Source organism: Vitis vinifera, chromosome 11, assembly GCF_030704535.1.
Source record: "Vitis vinifera cultivar Pinot Noir 40024 chromosome 11, ASM3070453v1".
Classification (NCBI taxonomy): domain Eukaryota; kingdom Viridiplantae; phylum Streptophyta; class Magnoliopsida; order Vitales; family Vitaceae; genus Vitis; species Vitis vinifera.
Window position 1 is genome coordinate 12,130,113 of NC_081815.1, and position 20,136 is coordinate 12,150,248.

Genomic DNA, 20,136 nt, shown 5'->3' on the forward strand with positions numbered 1-20,136 from the left:
TAACTCATTAGGTAATTCATTGGGAGATAAATCAGGAAAATCAACAAGTACCTCTTGAACCTTGGTGGGAATATCAATAATTGCTTCAGATTAGCCCTTAACCACCAATGCTACAACAAGATTTGGCTTCTTGACTTGCTTAAAGAAATCTAGTTCTGTTATGTTGGTGAATAGCGACTTATCTTTCTTAGGAACCGAATTGTTTTTTGGCGATTGAGACTATGACATCAAAACAATCTTTTTGTTAAACCACAAAAAAACAAAAGTATTATCTCGACCCTTATAAGTGGCATCAACATCATAGTGCCACAACCTTCCCAATAAAATATGACTAGCATCCATATCCACCATGTCACATACGATCTCATCTTTGTAATACTTTCTGATCGACAAAGGAATTTTGCAAACTTCTAGCACTTGAACTTCCGAACCTTTCTTAATCCATGCAATCTTACACAGAGAAGGGTGTTTCTCAGTATTCAAATTTAGTGATTTCACCAAAGCCTTGGAAACACTATTCTCGCTACTACCACTGCCAATGATCACGTTGCACACTTTATTACGAATAGTGTATCAAGTCCGGAATATTTTATGTCGTTGAGAATCGTCTGACTTTTTTGGGGTAAGCAAAAGTCGTTGGACAATGCATGCCACTTTTTCTCCCACATCTCCTTCTACAAACTCAGCACCTTCGTAAATATCTTCTTCAAGCTCTTGTTCCTCTTCATTTCCACCTTCTTCTACAAAGTTAACAGATCGTCTATTCGGGCAATTATTTGAAAGATGGCCTGGCTGGTTGCATCGGAAACACTTCCCTAGATTTGGATGTGCATAAGGGTCATTATTGATTCGTTGTTGCTGTTGGTGTTGGCCTTGAGTATTCGATCGAATAGGGGTTGAAGTTCCCCTTCGATTCTGCGTTGAATTTTGAGTTGAAGGGGCATCTTTATTCTTGTTATCATTGCTGCCTGAAATAGTTGACCCCTTTGGAGTAGAAGAAGCTTCTTGGGTTGGTTAGTGAAGTTACCCTGAGTGCACACCGTGGACCAATTGATTTTACTTTCCACTTTCATCATCAAATTAGTTGCATCTGTCATGGTCCAAACCCCTTGAAGAGCCAGTCGATCTTGAATGACCAACTTTAGGCCCCTAATATAACGAGCAATTAATTTATCCTCTATCTCAAACAAATTAACTCAAGCATTTAATCGATAAAATTCCTCTATGTATTTGTTCACAGTCCAGTTGGCTTGCCAACAATTTTGATATTGTTGGTATAAAAATTGTTCATAATCCAGAAGGAGAAATCATCCTTGTAATAACCGTTTCATCTTCGGCCAAATACGAACACGTTGTTTTCCTTGTCGTTGACAATTATATTGATGTTGTTCCCACCATGCAGAAGCTCCACCTTTCAACTTATATGCCACGAGCTTTACTTGATTTTCTTCTGAAATATTCAAGCAATTGAAAATTTTTTCGACAATATGGACCCAATCGAGAAAATATTCAATGTGTAGTCGACTGTTGAAACTAGGTAAATCCATCTTCATCTTAAATTCTTGGTTATTTTGACCTTGATTGTTAGCCCAATAATTGAAGCGAAAATCATCTTCTTCTTCAGATGAATAATCTAACCTCCATTGTTGCCTTTGTTGAATATTCCTCCACTGTGGAAGTTGAAAATCATTGTCATCTCGAAAAAGGTGGACAAAACTCATTTTGTTCATAAAAAACCCCTTGCTAGAGGTTGTCGTCATCATGGTGCCTAGGAGCTCCCCGATTCCAACACTCATACACTCGTAATGAATAGGGCTCGCAATTTACGGTTGGACCCATGCGAATCGTGCCTCCACCATCGATTTCTGACCCGATCTGTGGCCAACGTCAATTCATCGTAGCCATCCTCTTGCCAGTCGCCACGTTGGTCTAGTCGTCGCTCCATGGGTTCACGTTTCCCTTCGATAGTCAACGCAACCACCATCTATGTGAGGTTGCAAAGAGTCTCATTGATCCGGTTGAGTCATTGCTCGATTCTTTCGAACCGTCATTCGTCGTCGATGGTTCATTTTCCACTAAAACCGTCGTCAGCCATCAGATTGAAGTAAAAATCCTTGCTCTTATACCAAATTTGGTGCAATGGAAGGTTTGTTTTGAAATGAAACAGAAAAACACTCAAGAACAAATACAAAGATCACAATAGGATCTGAAAATTAGGGAATAATTTTGAAAAAATATATTGAACTCCTCTCTAATAATTACAATGAGTTTTTAAATAATGTTTGTAATGCAAAAATAAAGGAAATAACTAAAATAGGAAACCAATGTAATTGGAAACTAGGAAAGAAATAGGAAACCAATGATGAGCCTAAAATAAAAACTAATAATGTAGAAGATAGAAACTAATCTAAAATTGAAGCCAATGATGTAGGAAACTAAAAATAGAAACTAATGGAAATAGAAACTAATCTAAAATATAAATTAATGATGTAGGAAACCAAAAATAGAAACTAATGATAATTGTGTGCTACATTATGACAGCTCTTAAAATACCTCTTAATCCCGAGCCTTCATACATGTGGCTAAGGTCTCTATTCTTGACTCTAGGCTAGCAAGCATGCTCATGATCTTGTCTTGGAAGGACATGAACTCTTCATATGACAATGGTTGAACCTATGAAGCTAGTACCTCCTCTTCAAGGTCTTAGATCCACTCCCTTAGATCCGACAGGCCCCTTTATGTGCTTTGTTCGATCAATTCCATACCTCCTGAGCATCCACCATAGCTATCTCCACCTTGGGTAGCCTTGCTTCCATGGTGGCAATGACACCACGAGATTTCTCATTCTTTCCCTCACTATGTGTGGTAGGACCGGTCTCCCTCCCACGGATTTGCTCACTATCATCTCCTTCACATTGGAGCTTGACATGCTTCCTTTACTTGTGAAAATGCACACTTAGCAGCCATGCTTTGATACCACTTTCCACGAACTTAGGTGTTTCCTAAGCTCACATGTGGCAATTAGACAACTCAAACCTCTTGAAGTTGCTAAGTTAGCCTTACCCAGATCTTAGCTCATGATGCTAAGCAAAGCTACTTAACTTGGAAGTTAGGATGCACAAAGGAAGCAACACTAGAAGAATGGAAGCTTGTATTGCACTAGAACACTTTAAAATGCTTGAAAGCTCTCAAGTGCTTGGTGTCTTGGCCAAATGAGGTCATCTTCTTTTTACAAGCACCCAAGGAACTCTTTGGAACTCTCAAAGGTTCCCTGAAAGTCAAGAATTCTCTAAAATTCCCTACACAAATTCTATGTACAAGAGACCTATAGAAGTCTCTAGAAATATCCACACTACTTCATCTTCTCTCATTCATTTGTAGAGATGTGTGAATGTCATCAAGAGTTTCCAAAAGCTTTTTACTCCATTATATAAGTGAAGAAATTTGTGAAAGAGAAAAAAATACTCATTTTTATTTTTCTAGCATCTTTTAAATTGATTCTTGCATTGATATTTATACATGAATGGCTGAGATTATTTGCCTTAGGAAAAGCAATTTAATCCTTAATTTTAGGAGAAAATCTCATGTGAAATCAAGAAATAAAACTAGAATAGAAAACAACTATATCACAATTGTGCATATAGTTGTGACACAACTCTAACACAGTTGTAACATAGTTGTGACACAACTATAGCTATAACGATAATTATGCATACAGTTGTACCTTCCAAATTTCCTTTGGATTTTTGCACTCCTCAAGCTAGCTTGTTAATGTTGATTATTCTCAACTTGGATCTCAAGTCTTCAAAGTTGGTTCAAGAAAGCACCTTGGTAAGAATGTTTACTGATTAAAGAGTTGTTGGAATGTAAACTAATGAAATCACCCCTTCTTTTATCTTCTCCATAATAAAATAACGATCTATTTCTACATGTTTTGTCCAATCATGATGAACCAGGTTCTTAGCAATACTTATGGCAGCTTGATTGTCATAAAACATCTTCATAGAATCTTCTATTGGAATTTTCACCCAGTTTAGGAGCCTCTTTAACCACATTCCTTCATAGATTCCATGTGCCATAACTCTAAATTTTGCTTCTGCACTACTCTGAGCTCTAATAGATTGTTTCTTGCTTCGCCAAGTAACTAGATCCTCCCATACATAGGTTCAACATCCTAAGGTTGATCTTTGGTTAGTTATAGAGCTAGATTAGTCTATATTTGAAAATTTTTCAATGTTTCTCTTCTATGTTCTTTTGAAATAGAATCCATTTCCCGGAGACATTTTAAAATATCTTAGAATAAGATACACAGCTTTCATATGTTCCTCAGTTGGATTGTTCATTAATTGGCTAACCATGCTAATTGAAAACGTAATGTTTAGTCTTGTGTGAGAGATAAATGAGTTTCCTCACAAGTCTTTGATATCTCCCTTTATCCACTAAAGCACTTCCTTTCATTGTTCCTAATTTAGTATGTAGTCTATAGGTATGTCTGCAGGTTTACACCCAAGCATCCTAGTCTCCTTTAGCAAGTTTAGGACATACTTATGTGGGGAGACTACAATACCCATTTTTGATCTAGCAATTTCCATCCTAAGAAAATATTTAAAATTCCCCAAGTCTTTAATTTCGAACTCATGGGCAAGAAAACTTTTGAACTTGCCTATTTCTTCTTCAATATCTCTAGTCAGGATTATGTCATCCACATAAACAATGATAATGGTAATTCTTCTCTCAACAGTGTGCTTTACAAATAGAGTATGGAAAACTGACACTGGGAGTAACCAAACCTCTTTACAACCTTAGTGATATGATCAAACCAAGCTCGAAAAGATTGCTTGAGGTCATATAGGGTTTTTTTTTTTTTTTTTTGTCTACGGACTTTGTTAATGTTTGTCTCAGTCTCAAGACCTGAAGAAATTGCCATGTACACTTCTTCTTCCAAGTCACCATTGAGGAAGGCATTCTTGATGTCCAGTTGATGAAGAGGCCAATCTTGGTTAACAACTAACGACAACAGAACACGAATTGTGTTCAATTTGGCAACTAGAGCAAAGGTTTCTTAGTAGTCAATTCCGTAGAACTGCATAAATCCCTTAGCAACTAGCCTAGCTTTGTACCTATCAACACTCCCATTTTCTTTGTACTTAACTGTGAAGATCCACTTACTCCCAACCATATTCTTTTCTTTTGGAAGTTTTGCAAGCTCTATGTCCCATTCTTTTCAAGAGCTTGGATCTCTTCCTCAATGATTGTCTTCTATTCAGGTATTTGTAAGGTTTCCTAGATATTTTTGGGAATTCAAATATCTATAAGACTGATAACAAAAGCCTGATAACCTGGTGACAAACTCTTATAGGAGATAAAGTTATAAATTAGATGATTTGTGCAAGATCTTACTCCTTTCCTTTTGGAAATTGGCAAATTGAGTTCATCATCTTCTAACTCATTAGGATTAGAATCAGTGCTACTTGAGTGTCACTTTTGGGACTAAATTCAGTTCAGTTTCATGTGCTAACTCGAGCTATGTTTGCTACTCTATCTTCTTGAGACTACTTCTTTTTCCTTAAGTAGACAATGAAGTCATTACTATTGATAGTTTGAGATTGGGTTGGGAGAAGAGTGTGAAAAGAGAGAAAAGGGAGAATCCCTAATTTTTGTTATTAAAAACTATTAATGATACACATTAGACTTGGGTATATATATACATGTTAGTGGGACCCACAATACAATAAGGAAAGAAAAAGAAAAGGAAAAGTAAATAACCTAAATAACTGTACACTATCTAACACTCCCCCTCAAGCTAGAGCATATATGTTATATGCACCAAGCTTGTTACAAATGTATTTAATTCTAGGACCTCTGAGAGATTTAGTAAAAATATCTGCTAGTTGATCATTTGAATTGACAAAACTAGTTGCCATACATCCTGATGCGATCTTCTCTCTAATGAAGTGACAGTCAACTTCAATGTGTTTGGTCCTTTCATGGAAGACTGGATTGGATGCAATATGCAAAGCGGCTTGGTTGTCACAGATGAGCTTCATCTGTTCATCTTTTCCAAATCTCAACTCCCGAAGAAGATGTTTCAGCCATATGAGTTCACATGTTGCCAGAGCCATAGCTCGATACTCGGCTTCAGCACTAGATCTGGCCACTACATCTTGTTTCTTACTCTTCTAGGATATTAGGTTACCTCCAATAAAACACACAATACCCGGAAGTGGAACGTCTATCTGTGGGTGAATCAACCCAATCTGCATCTGTGTAACCAACAACCTAGGTGTAACCTCTGTTCTCGTACAACACACCTTGGCCTGGTGTACTTTTGATATATCAAAGAATGCGGATTACAGCATCCCAATGGCTATCACATGGTGACTATAGGAATTGACTAACAACACTTACAGGAAAAGAAATGTCTGGACGAGTAATGGTGAGGTAGTTCAGTTTGCCTACAAGTCGCCGATATCTCCCAAGATCTCCTAAAGGCTCCCCCTGTCCTGGTATAAGTTTGACATTTGGATCCATAGGAGTGTCTACCGGTTTACAGTCTAACATACCGGTTTCTTCCAAGATGTCTAAAGCATACTTCCTTTGGGAAAGAACCACACCGGAACTGGATTGAGCTATCTCAATCCCTAAGAAATAGTTGAGTTTCCCCAAGTCTTTAGTTTGAAAGTGGGTGAAAAGGTGTTGCTTTAGTTTCTGAATACCATTCTGATCACTGCCTGTAATGACGATGTCGTCCACATAAACTACCAGATAAATACACTACCCCGACGAGTTATGATGATAGAAAACGGAATGGTTTGCTGTACTGCGAAACATGCCAAACTCCTGAACAGCAGAACTAAAACGACTAAACCATGCTCCAAGAGATTGTTTCAAGCCATATAGAGAACAGCGTAACCTGCACACTAAACTAGACTCCCCTTGAGCAACAAAACCAGGTGGTTGCTCCATATAAACTTCCTCAGCAAGATCCCCATGAAGGAAAGCATTTTTAATATCTAACTGATAAAGAGGCCAAGAACGCATAACAGCCATGGAGAGCAATAGACGAACAGAAGCTATCTTGGCAACAGGAGAGAAAGTGTCACCATAATCAGAACCATAAACCTAAGTATAGCCTTTAGCAACTAAGCGGGCCTTAAGGCGATCAACCTGACCATCAGGGCCAGCCTTAACTGTGTAGACCCAACGACAACCAATTGTAGATTTACCAGAGGGTAAAACAACAAGATCCCAAGTGTCATTAAAGTGTAAAGCAGTCATTTCATCTACCATTGCCTGTCGCCAGTCTGGATGGAAAATAGCCTCAAGGGTGCTCTTAGGAAGAGAAACAGAAGATATAGCAGAAATAAATGAAGAATAGGGTGAAGATAATCGATGGTAACTCAAAAAATTGTAAATAGGATGAGGATTACGAGTAGATCGATTACCTTTCCAAAGAGCAATGGGTAAGTCGGCAGAAGGAGGCAAAGCCGAGGCAGGAGAAGCCGAAGGGATAGGAAGTGAGTCAGCAGGTACCTCGGCCAAAGGAGGAACAGCGACACGATGACGGCGATGATAACCTGAAGTGGGCGAGAAGGCACTGCATCAGGTGGGGAGATAATGGGAAGGGGTAAGACTTCAGAAATAGGAAGAGACTCAGAGGCGGAGAAGAATGGTGAGTCCTCAAAGAAAGTGACATCAGCAGAGAGAAAGTAGCGATGAGTCTCAGAGGAATAACAACGATAACCCTTTTGAAGTCTAGAGTATCCCAAGAAGATGCATTTTGTGGCTTTGGCAGAAAGTTTGTCCTATCCAGGAGTGAGAATATGAACAAAGCAAGTACAACCAAAAACACCAGGAGAAAGGAAATAAAGTGGTTGGTCAGGGAAAAGAAGGGAATGAGGAATTTAATCGTGTAATACAGATGAGGGCATACGATTAATCAAATAACATGCTGTAAGAACAGCGTCCCCCCAAAAACGAAAATGAACATTACTATGGAGAAGGAGAGTACGAGTTGTCTCAATAAGATGTCGATTCTTTCGTTCAGCTACCTCATTTTGTTGAGTATGAGTACAAGAAGAATGATGAAGGATCCCATGTTGGGACATAAATTAAGTAAATGGTGCAGAAAAATATTCCCTGACATTGTCACTACGTAACATACGAATAGAAATATTGAACTGGGTTTGGATTTCAACATAAAATTTCTGGAAAATAGAGAATAACTCAGCTCGATTTTTCATTAAAAATAACCAAGTACATCGAGAATAGTCATAAATGAAAGTGACAAAATACTGAAATCCTAAAATAGACGCGGTCCGACAAGGACCCCAAACATCAGTGTGGACAAGTTCAAAATGAGACTTTGCCCGATTATTCAAACGCTTTGGGAATGAAACATGAGTATGTTTCCCAAGCTGACAGGACTCACACGCAAGTGACGACAAAGATGAAAAACGAGGGACCATTTTCTAGAACTTGGATAAACTAGGGTGGCCTAGGCGATTGTGGATGAGAAGGGGAGCATCAGTGGAAATGAAAACTGCAGGAGTTGAAGGCGAGGTGAGGTGATAGAGGCCTTGAGACTCACGTCCTATGCCAATCGTCTTCCCCGTACTCCGGTCCTACAAGGTTATAAATTTATCAGAAAAAGTAATAAAGCAGTTAAGAGTACGAGTGATTTTGCTGATGGAGATAAGATTAAAGGAACACTCGGGAATTTAAAGGACAGAAGTGAGAGGTAGAGAAGGGAGAGGATGTGCCAAACCAATGCCTTTAGCCACAATTTGAGAACCATTAGCTAAGGTAACAGTAGGTAAGGCAGAAGTAGTAGTAATAGAAGAGAAAAGATCCTTATTACCCAGAATCTAGAATCCAAGGTCCAAGAGAAGATGTGTGGGTAAGACAAGCAGAAACATTACCAGTCTGGGCAATGGAAGCAACAGAAGCTGACTTGGTGGCCTGATAGCGAAGATAGTCATCATACTCACTATCAGTGAGGGAAATACCCTAAGATGTGGAGGAGCTTGGAGGCTGAGGCGGCTGAGGATCAGATGACTGGGCCACATGGGCAGTGCGGGGAGGTCGCCCATGTAACTGATAACACCGATCACGAGTGTGGCCAAGCTTATTGCAATAGGTGCAATGAGGACGTTGGCCTCTACCTCGGTTACCACTGCGTCCTCCTCAAGAGTTAGTTTGAAAAACTAACACAGAAGAATCTGAAGTGTTATCAGATGGCAAAGTTTGAGTGGAGGAGATACGGAGGAGGCGAGCAAACACATCATCCAAGGATGGAACGGAGGAACTGTCAAGAATCTAATCGCGAACAGTCTTAAGATCTGGACGGAGGCCAATAAGCGTAAGAACCATGAAGAACTTGTCAATCTATGTTCGTTGATCCCCAACATCAGTAGTAAGAGGCATCACGGTCAAGAATTCCTCCTTAAGAGAGGCAATCTAGCCAATATAAGTAGATAAATCCATGTCTTGTTGTCTAACATTGACAATAGAAGAAGCCACCTTATAAAGACATTAGATATCATTCGTGTATAGCCCTCTCGCCTGATTCCAAAATTTAAAGCATGTTTTGTAAGCCCAAAGATGAAGCGGAATCTTAGGATCAACTGATTGCCATAACACACTACATAACTGTGCATCTATCTTTCTCCATTGTACTCTGTCAACCTCAGAGATATCCGCCTCCTACGTAACGAGGTGATCCTCATAACCTTGACCCATAAACCAAAGCTCCACAGAGGCAAGCCAGGACAAATAATTTTCACTGCCAACCAATTTCTCCGAAGTAATCATAGGAGATCTAGATATAACAGAGGAAAAAAATGGAACTTTTAGTAGCCATATCTACTTATCTAGAAAACGAAATATGTTTGGATCGAAGAGAGCCCTAATACGGCTTCAGATCGCGGCTGTGAGAGACCAAATAGTAAAGAAAAACAAATGTGGCACTACTAGAAGGGTAGAAGAACACTTCCTAAGACACGTGCAAGGCTCGGGGTGGAGAGGAAGTCACCGGAAATCGCCGGAAAGGCTATTTAGAGGGCCGGCGAAGACAAAAAAACCCCAAAAAATGCACTTGCAGGGCTCAGATGGCACAAATACAGATGGAGAGTGGCTAGACGGCATCAGGCAAGGCTCGAGGTGGAAGCGCGTTGCCGGAAAGTGCTTCACACGCCCTCACGTGTCAACGCGTGAGGTTCAGGCCGCCAGAGAAGAAACGCGCATGGTCGGAGCGTGACTGAGATTCTCCCTCCGGTGCTTTGACAAAACTTGAAGATCTCCTCCTTGCGCACCTGATGGTATGGTCGGTGTCGGAAAAGGACTTCGCCGGCGGTGAGGGTTTTCTGATGGCGATACGGTTGACCGGAAAGCTTTAGGAGATGGGAAAGGTTACCGGAATGAAACACGGTCACTGAAAGGTTTCCCAAAATTGATTCACGGATAAACCGAAAATAATTAGGTTTTTTTTCTCCCTAGGCTCTGATACCATGTGAAAAGAGAGAAAAGGGAGAATCCCTAATTTTTGTTATTAAAAACTGTTAATGATACACATTGGACTTGGGTATATATATACATGTTAGTGGGACCCACAATACAATAAGGAAAGAAAAGGAAAAGTAAATAACTGAAATAACTATACACTATCTAACAAAGAGGAATACTTGACTCAGTGTCTACAGATTCAGTAGTTTGGAGCAAGAAACTTAGAGCAAGAAAGATAGGGTTAGAGTTGTGAACAATAACAGACTCAAGTGTTTGAAGTTCGATCATGTTTTTTGTTTCCCAAAATTGGTATTCTTGAATTCTATTCTCCTCCTAAATATTGGTTTTAGAGTAATAGAACTAATTTTCAAAGAATGTCACATCCATGGAGGTGTAGAACTTTTTTATGATGAGAAAGTAACACTTCTAGAAGAGTATCCTAGGAAAATACACTTAGTGGCCCTGGGCCAAACTTACTTCGATGTTGTTGGGGAATGTGAACAAAGGTTGAGCAACTAAAAACCTTTGGTGGAATGGAGGAAACAAGCCGAGTCCTGGGCTATGATTTGAGAAAGACTTTGCACGGTGTTTTGAAACTTAAGACACGGGAAGACATTCTATTGATTAGATAGGTTGCAATAAGTATAGTTTCTCCCTAAAAATTCTTTGAGACAAAAGAGGAGAGCATAAGGACCCTTGCAACTTCTAATAAGTGTCTTTTCTTTCTCTCGGCTATCCCATTGTGTTGAGGAGTATGAATGCAAAAACTTTGATAAACTATACCTTCTTTTCATTAGAATTTCCCTAAGTTGAAATAATCTTTTGCATTGTCAATCTTTAGCACTTATATTTTAGCATGGAACTAGGTTTGGATCATGTTATAAATTTTTTTGAAAATTTGACTCAATTCTGATTTTTCTTTCATCAAGAATATTCAAGAAATTCTAGTATGGTCATCTACAAAGGACACAAACCATCTAGTCCCTCTTATGTTCTTTATCTTAAATGGCCCCCAAATATAACTATGCATCATGGAAAAAGGATGAGATGGTTTGTATGGTTGAATTGGATAGGGCTTGCACACATGCTTGAATAATTGACAAATTTCACACTGAAAACCATCTGAACTTTTAATGAATAATGATGGAAAGAGTATTTTGAGATACAAGAAACTAGAATGTCTTAGACAATAGTGTCATAATATAACATCACTATCTTTATTAGAACTAAAGACAAAAAAAAAAGACTGTTTTTCACCAACTATCGGTTGAAGTTGTCTTTCAATATAATCATCACTTTGAAGATATAGAGTCCTGAACACACCTCAACATTGCCAATCGTCTTCCTTGAATTCAAATCCTAAAAAACACAATCATTTGAGAGAAATTTAGTAACACGGTTCTTTTCTTAAGTGGGTTTTCTAATGGACAACAAATTGCAATCCAAGTTTGGAACCAAAAGAATAGAGTCAAGAGTTAGGTCCTTAGAGATGACAACAGAACCTGTACCAGCCACCTTTGGGAGAGAACCATCAGCTATACAAACTTTATAATCCCTAGAACAAAGTGTATAATTTTGAAAATTTGTGGCATCTCCAATCATGTGATTAGAAGCTCCTGAGTCAACAATTCAAGTACTTAAATTTTTCCTTTTTTACTTTCAAGGCAGCAAGAAAATTACCTTTTTAAGCTAAAGATCCGGACTTGATGATAGAATTAGAGGAATTTGCCCCCTCTTGGGACTAGTTGAACATTTTTTGCAATAGTTCAAATTACTCTTTGCTGAAAGGACTAGAATTTGGTGGTGTTAGGTTGTCCTCAATAGTGACATAGTGTCCTTATCTTTCTCTATCATTTTGTGGACATGACGACTTCCAATCCGTTGGTTTCCCATGGATTTTCCAACATGTGTCCTTGGTATGACCTGGTTTTTGTCAGCGATCGCACCAAGGTGTCCCTATTCTTGGTCAATTGTCGTTAGAAGGATTGGGAAGACCCCAAGCCACTAGGGCTGAACCCTCAGTGATAGGTTGGTTGGTTTGTGACCCAACATGACTTTCTTTCTACTTTTTCTCGGTGCACTTCTGAGGCAGCTTCTTGGATGTTGGGTAAAGGTTCAGCTCCCAATATTCTACCTCAAACTTCATCCAGATTTTGTTCAGTCCTAATAAAAATTTGTAGATCCGTTTTTTTCTCAACAATCTTCTTGTATTTGATTGCATTCATTGGGCAGTCCCATTTGGTGGTTTCAAACATGTCCAATTATTGCTAATAGTGAGTTAAAAGACTGAAATATTGAGTGACAAACAACTCACCTTGGCATAAATCATGGAGGATCCCTTCTATTTCAAATGCCCTACTATGTCTTTTGTATCAAAATAAGTTTTCCTTGCTGCTTCCCAGATTTCTTACACCATTTCATAGAGCATAAAATTTTCCCCTATGTCATTGTTCATCGAGTTAATTAACCAAGACATAACCACATCATTCTCAATCTTCTATCCTTTGAATTTCGGATCTTCTTTCATAGGTCGAGGCACTACACCAGTGAGGTAGTCATCCTTCCCTCTACCACATATGAACATCATGACTGTGTGGGACCATTGAAGATAGTTTTGCCCATTCAATTTGTGTCCAGTAATGAGAGTAGCAGCACCATCTCATCCTCCATTGTTGCTTGGAATAGGAGCTTCTTGAGTGTAGGTGACTTCTGAGGTTGAGGAGTTCTTCTTGGGGGCCTATTTGGCGTGGAAGGATTAAATGGTTCAGAATTAGCTCTGATACCATGAAGAAATTTGAGAAAGAGAAAAAAAATAATACTTTTTATTTTTCTCCCATCTTTCAAACTAATTCTTACATCGATATTTATACATAAATGGATGAGATCATCTGCCTTAGAAAAAGAAATCTAATCCTTAATTTTAGGAGAGAAATTATCATAAAATCAAGAAATAAAATTAGAATAAAAATCAACTATATCACAGCTATGCATAAAGTTGTGACACAGCTCTATCACAGTTGTGGCACAACTGTAGCTGTAACACAACTGTGCATACAGCTGTACCTTACAAATTTCCTCTTGATTTCCACAATAAGCTCAAGTGATGAATCATTTTGAGTAGGTTGTGACATTATGCAATGAGTGTAGTTGGTAAGTTCATGCACACACCATTGGAATGTCACATAGAAGTTGCACAAAGAATCCCAAGGCATCTAAAGGGGACCCCAGTAATGGTTTGATGGGAGTATTACTGATTGTCAATCAACATATAGTCATTGCACATTTGTTAGAGGTAATTTGGTGATGTGGAGAAACAAAAAATAATCAGTGGTGGCTAGGTCTAATGCAGAAGGTGAGTTTAAATCTATGGCTCAAAGCATATGTGAACTTATGTGGCTAAGGATTCTTCTTAAAGAACTACAAGGGAATGTTAAAGAGCCCTACATTGTGACAATAAGGTTGCTACCAGTATTGCTCATAATCCTATACACCATGATTGGACAAAAAATGTGCAAATTGATTGGCATTTTATCAAGCAGAAAATAGACGTTGGACAGATATGTACACCATTTTTTTCATCTAAGGAGCAATTGATAGATATTTTTACTAAAGGTGTCACAAGCTCTATGTTTGGAAGTATCACTAGCAAGTTCGTTTTAGCAAACATCTTTGAACCAGCATGAGAGGGAGTGTTAGAATATTGCAACTTGATTTAGGGGATTATACAGCTTGATTTAGGGGATTATTACATCTTGATTTAAGGGATTATTTTTTAATGCATCCTATTATAGAACAGCCAACTTTCCTTGTATTATAAAACAGTTAACTTTCCTTGTTTTTTATTCTTTTCTGTTAAGAGTGGTGTTGTATATTTAGTAAGAAGACAGAGAAAGAAGATGATTTTTCTCTCAAAAACTGATACTATGTCACTGCTTTAAGCAAATTAGCAAACCAGTTAAAGAAGAAAATGGACTGGGACAACAATGTTCCATCACATGTAAACTCTAACAAGAGAGTAAAAGCTTCTAAAATATATATTTGTTTGAATATGCAACTCCAACTTAACATAATTATAGAAATCAAGAGAATAAGGTACAAGTTTAGATATGCAGGAAACCACGTAAGAGCAATTTTTACCTGAATTAGCAGAAAACTAAACCTATTCGGTTTTTTTTTTTTTTTTTTCATTTGCCATCTAAAAAATTTATTGGAACCCCCTTATTTTTAAAAACTTTGATCTGTATGCTTCCTTATAAATCCTAGAATTCCTCTCACTCCAGGTTACCCAAACAACAGCCTTCAGTATGCAATGCCAAGGAACTCTTCTAGAGTACTTCTTGAATCCTTGGAAACCAACAACCAACACACCAGCAATGTAAAGAATAGATTTTTATCAGTATTATTACTAATAAGTTGTTTTATTATTCATTTCATCGTTATTTTTTTGTTTTATCTCCTTAGTTTTTAGGGTTTAGCTTAATGTTCTTGTACAAATCTTTCCCCAAGATTTAACCCTTTCCAAGTGCTAAGCACAGAATTTGTTGCATGGAATGTCTCTTTCAGACCCTCTTTTGGTTGTAAGCTATAATTCATTGTTTTACAAAATAAAAACCATTTCCTCATGTTTTAATATGTTTGTTAGGCCCCAGGCCCAGAGAACAATATTGACATTGTTTATATGGCTATGTGTCATCCATCTCTTGCAGCCAGCTGGTTGGAATTTAAAAAAGGAGTATCTACCTGCAGGTTGGCTCTGTTTGGTAAGCTCCTATTACTAATATTCTCTTTATCATCCTCCGCTCGGTTGCAGTTTAAGTTGGGATATAGATGAAAAATCACTCATTGTTGTCATATAGGTCTGTGGTGCTTCTGAAAATCAGGAACTTCCCCCAAATTTCAGAAAACTCGCAAAAGATGCTTATACACCTGATGTTATAGCTGCTTCGGACTGCTTGCTGGGTACTTTTAATTGACTTTTGTTGGGGCCAAAGTGGTTTTTATCATTGCAAATCTAAATCTTGGTACATATTTGTGATTTCAGGAAAAATTGGATATGGGACATTTAGTGAAGCTCTAGCATATAAGTTACCATTTGTCTTTGTACGCAGAGATTATTTTAATGAAGAACCATTTTTAAGAAATATGCTCGAGGTACTATCAGTGCTTTCCCATGTTTGCTTTCAGCCCCTCTTAACCTACTATTTAGCAAAGTTTCTGACACTAAACAAAATACAATTTGTTCTTTAAACAGTACTACCAAGGTGGAATTGAGATGATTAGGAGAGACTTTCTCACTGGACGTTGGATACCATATCTTGAACGTGCTATTAGTTTGAAACCATGCTATCAGGGAGGCAGCAATGGTGGTGAGGTATATCTCATTTCATTTATGAGTTTCATTTTGCATTGCAACAGAATTCTAGCGGTTCATATGGATTTATAGAACTGAGAATTAAAGACAGTGAATATTATATTATTTATTTTTTTTAATGCCTGATGCTACTCTGTTTCATTGACTACAATTTTTGGGATTGCTTCCATGAGGATAAATTGAAGTTTCTTTTCAATCCTGAATCCCAATTACACAGGTTTGGCCACATGAATCACTTTTAAGGTACTGATTGGCCTTTATTGCACATGATTGGAACATCTTAGATGCCCTCTCTTAGTCTTGTCCTCAACTTGTGTCATTTCTACCTGGTTAAAAATGGGCTTGTTTTATTCTATATTTCCCTGTATAGGAAACAATCCTTCTCGATATTCTTATATAAGCAAGAACAATGTTACAAAATGCACTCAATCATACCTTATATTTTGAAAAATGTGAAGATGGAATGAGCATCTAATATACAGAGTAAAGAAACACCGCAGTTCCCACCTTTAAAGTCAGTCTTCTTGTTAGCTATTGTCTGTGATTATACTTGCTGTTATCATCTTCACGAGGATCCACAATTTTTGCAACCAATTATTCCAATAATCCACAGTTTTCAGTCCTTGAGCTCTCCTAGATGCCCATGCTATGCATATATATATCTTATTCAAGAAGAATAGCTTTTCAGGATTTTAAGAATGTTAGTGGTTAAAATTCTGATTTTCTGGTTAGGTCCAGTACCATTCCAGAGAAATAATTGCACTGGATGGTGGCCTTTTAAGTCAAGAAAAGCTAAACCTCCAACCCTGTTAAACAGCATTTTGAATTGAATTAGAGGAAGTTTCTAATTTAGCACCTTTGTGTATCAATAGATCCATATCCCTCTGGCCCTGACTTAGATGAAGCAATCATCAATGGTCATCACCCCTTTATTGGGTGTAAGTCTGGATATCATATTTTTATTCTGCACCAACTCTGTTTGAGTTTAGTTGTTTTGAAGTTCATTTAATAGTTAATGGCTTCCAAAAGGCAAACTGATGCAGAACAATGTTGGAAATACTCTTTGAAGACTTATGAGAGAAGGGAAAGATTCAGTCCCAATGCCCGAGTCTTAATTTGGGACACTAATGATAGTTTAAATTGCTCTTGTAATTTGTCATAATTAGCTTTATAAGTTTCTATTTTGGTTAGTGGTAAACTTTTTTGTTGAGTTTCTATCTCTTTCAATCTTCTTATCATATTAGAGAAGTTTTATTTCTTTTAATTTCTAAATAATATTCATTTCCTCTATCTTTTCCTATTCTTGCAAGGAAAGATAAAGAATTAGAAAATATGTTCTATTAGGGAAGGGTCATAACAGTATATATATATATATATATATATATATATCTATGTAATTTCTAAAAGTGAAAGAGGAAAATTCTAATAGAAGTTTCAGCATTTATTATGCTTCCTTTGAAGGTTTGATAGCCTTCTTCCTTAGTGTGGTTGCTTAGAAAACCCTCAATGTGATTGCCTAGGAACCTACTTTTTCAGCCATCTTTTATTCTTTTCACCTCATTCTATATCCTTAAAAACTTGCCTAGTTCTAGAAATTTTAAAATCTTGCATCAAAAACTCAAAAGGGCCTGATGAGATTAATTGTTTCTTTACATCACCCTCAAACTATTAAAAGTGCCTCAATTTGTTTCCGGAATGTTTGCAATTTTTTTTTCCCCGATTTGTCTTGTTTGCCTAAAAGTGGGAAGGCTATTTTAGTTTTTTTTTTTCCTCTTCAATTTGATGTATGCTGCTTTTGATTTTTGACCTTTGACTATGTAGTTTGCATATTCTGTATACACTTGTAAATGTAATTTTGGTGTTTCTGGTCTTCTGCTTTTGGATGTGCTTTATCACATCTTGCCACTAGCTTTATCAACTATTACCATGTTGTTCAACTTTTTATTTCAGGTTGCTGCTTGCATACTGCAGGATACAGCTGTTGGAAAACATTATGCTTCTGATAAGGTAAATACAGTGTTAACTCTTTTGTTATCTCTCTTCTCTGTATTCTTTAAAGCATTGCATGCATAAATATACAATACATCTGTGTTGACATGCAACGAATAATTAGAATGTAACATGTCAGCATTCTTCATGCTGGAGAGGAACAAAAGACAATTTTTGATCTTTTAAAAGAAATTCAACTACAAAATGTGAATTTTGTCCCAACTATAAGTCATGTTCTCAATTTAAAAACCCTAATTTTCAAGTGGAATTGAGGTCACTTTGGTCAAAGCAAGAGAAGACCAAAACATGAATTTCCTTCCTGAAAATGGATTTTAGGTAACTTCCATGCTTTTCAGTATTGGAGATCAACTGGACATTTTATATAGAAAAATTTTCTATCAAGAACCCAATAGATCTAAAATAAAATACATCTCATTTATGTAAATCTTTATATTAACTGTGCATCGTATATGAATGAATATAAATGATTTTTCTTGTTAGTTCTTAAACTCTCTTGGTGGTGAAAGTTTCATAAGGTCATGTTAGATAAGCTCATAAGTAATAATTTCCTCCCCACACAAAAGAAAAAAGAATATGCACCTGTCATCGAACTTGTCCAAATCATGGTACTAAGAGCTCTCAATGACATTCTTGGGAGTTTTTCTTCAACTGGAATCTTTTTTGATTGCCCCACCCTACATCTTATGTGATGCATGATTATCATAAAATGGCACAGATTGAATATCACAATTCTCATGTTTTTTCCTTTTTGGTAGATTAGACAATTTAAAGCTGACACTATTCTTACTTTTAAATCTAACTTATGGAAGAAATCTCAAGCTTCAATGCACATGGCATTCCCTAACCATTCTTATATAGACGCATATTATTTCTCCTAATGTAGTTTAGTGGAGCAAGGAGACTGCAAGACGCAATTGTGCTTGGGTATCAATTACAAAGAGCTGTTGGTAAAGATATTTGCATCCCATACTGGTATAGCCTTGCAGCAAATGAGCTTAGTCTTCATACTGCATTGCCAACTATTGAAACAACCAAAACAACCTCCATAACAGAAGTGTCAGTTCCTAATCGTTTTTTCTTCTTATGCTATGTTTTAATTTTCAGTTAGCTCTGAATCTGGGCAAAGCATTCATTTGTACTAAACAATCCTTTTCTTTTCTTTCTCTTCTCTTTTCGTATTGATAGATGCACAGAAAACTTTGAAATTCTTCATGGAGATATTCATGGTCTTTCAGATACTGCTAGTTTCTTAAAAAGCTTGGCAAGATTAGATGCTTCATATGACTCAGGGAAGAACACTAAGTGCCAAATGCGGGAACGTGTGGCTGCTGCTGCATTATTTAACTGGGAGGTATTTTCCAATTCACATGGCTCTTATTTTATTCCTTGCTGCCTCTTTGGTTGATTTTCTTTTGCAGCAGATAACCACATATTATGATGAAATTGAATAATTAATCAATATTGCTTTTGTTGTCACCATGTTTTGGTGTATTTAAAGATATTATCCAAAGGTATCAGGTGTTCATTTCAAAATTTCGAACATTGACTTTTAAAGTAAACGATTTCGTTCTTGATGTTATTGTTGTTCGTTTATTATTATTTTTGGTTTAAATTGGATGACATGAGTGGGAATAAAGAAAGTAGGCATCCATTCTTGGTCTCCTCCATGCCAGGTGGCTTTGGAAAGAAAAACTGCTAAACTGTGCAAAGCAGACTGTTGCTCATTGTGAAATGTGTTTTATTATGAAGACAAGTATTTTTCATAGACAGATTGTGAAAAATGTAGTATACCTTTCAGTTATGTTTGTTTCCCAGAAAATTTGAAGGAAAATGTAAGGGAAAGAAAATAAAGAGAAAAAATAAAAGGACAAAAAATGTGAAGAAAAATAAAAAATAGATTTAAAGTCAATAAATTGTTTTTATATGCTACTTCAAACTCATTTCACATATTTTAACTTATCAGTGTAAAGATTGAATAATTTGAAAATACATAAGTTTCTAACTAATTTTAATTATATTTGGTTTTCTTTGTTATTTTCCATAATAACTAAACATGAAAAAATCATTTTCCTTAATATTTTCTTCTTACCTCTGTATTTTCTAAGAACCAAACATAACCTTCAGTTATTTGTATGTTATTAAGGTATTATGAAGTTTTTCTTAGTTACTTTACATGTATAGCCCACTTTTTGCAAATTTCATTTTCCAAAACTTCTACTCGTCAAGATTATTTTTGGGATCCGGTTTTTCAG

The 20,136-nt window shown here is 37.0% G+C and overlaps 1 protein-coding gene across 2 annotated transcripts in view; it reads left to right on the plus strand.

Moving 5' to 3' along the window:
* LOC100258651 (L-arabinokinase) overlaps positions 1-20,136 on the plus strand; it is a 96,686-nt gene that overhangs the window by 27,812 nt on the left and 48,738 nt on the right. For both annotated transcript variants that reach the window (XM_002266608.5, XM_019223221.2), the window contains exons 10-16: positions 15,210-15,263; positions 15,360-15,462; positions 15,545-15,654; positions 15,755-15,874; positions 17,825-17,881; positions 18,768-18,940; positions 19,070-19,235. In XM_002266608.5, coding sequence (XP_002266644.2) covers positions 15,210-15,263; positions 15,360-15,462; positions 15,545-15,654; positions 15,755-15,874; positions 17,825-17,881; positions 18,768-18,940; positions 19,070-19,235 — 783 coding nt within the window. The remainder of the gene's footprint in view (positions 1-15,209; positions 15,264-15,359; positions 15,463-15,544; positions 15,655-15,754; positions 15,875-17,824; positions 17,882-18,767; positions 18,941-19,069; positions 19,236-20,136) is intronic.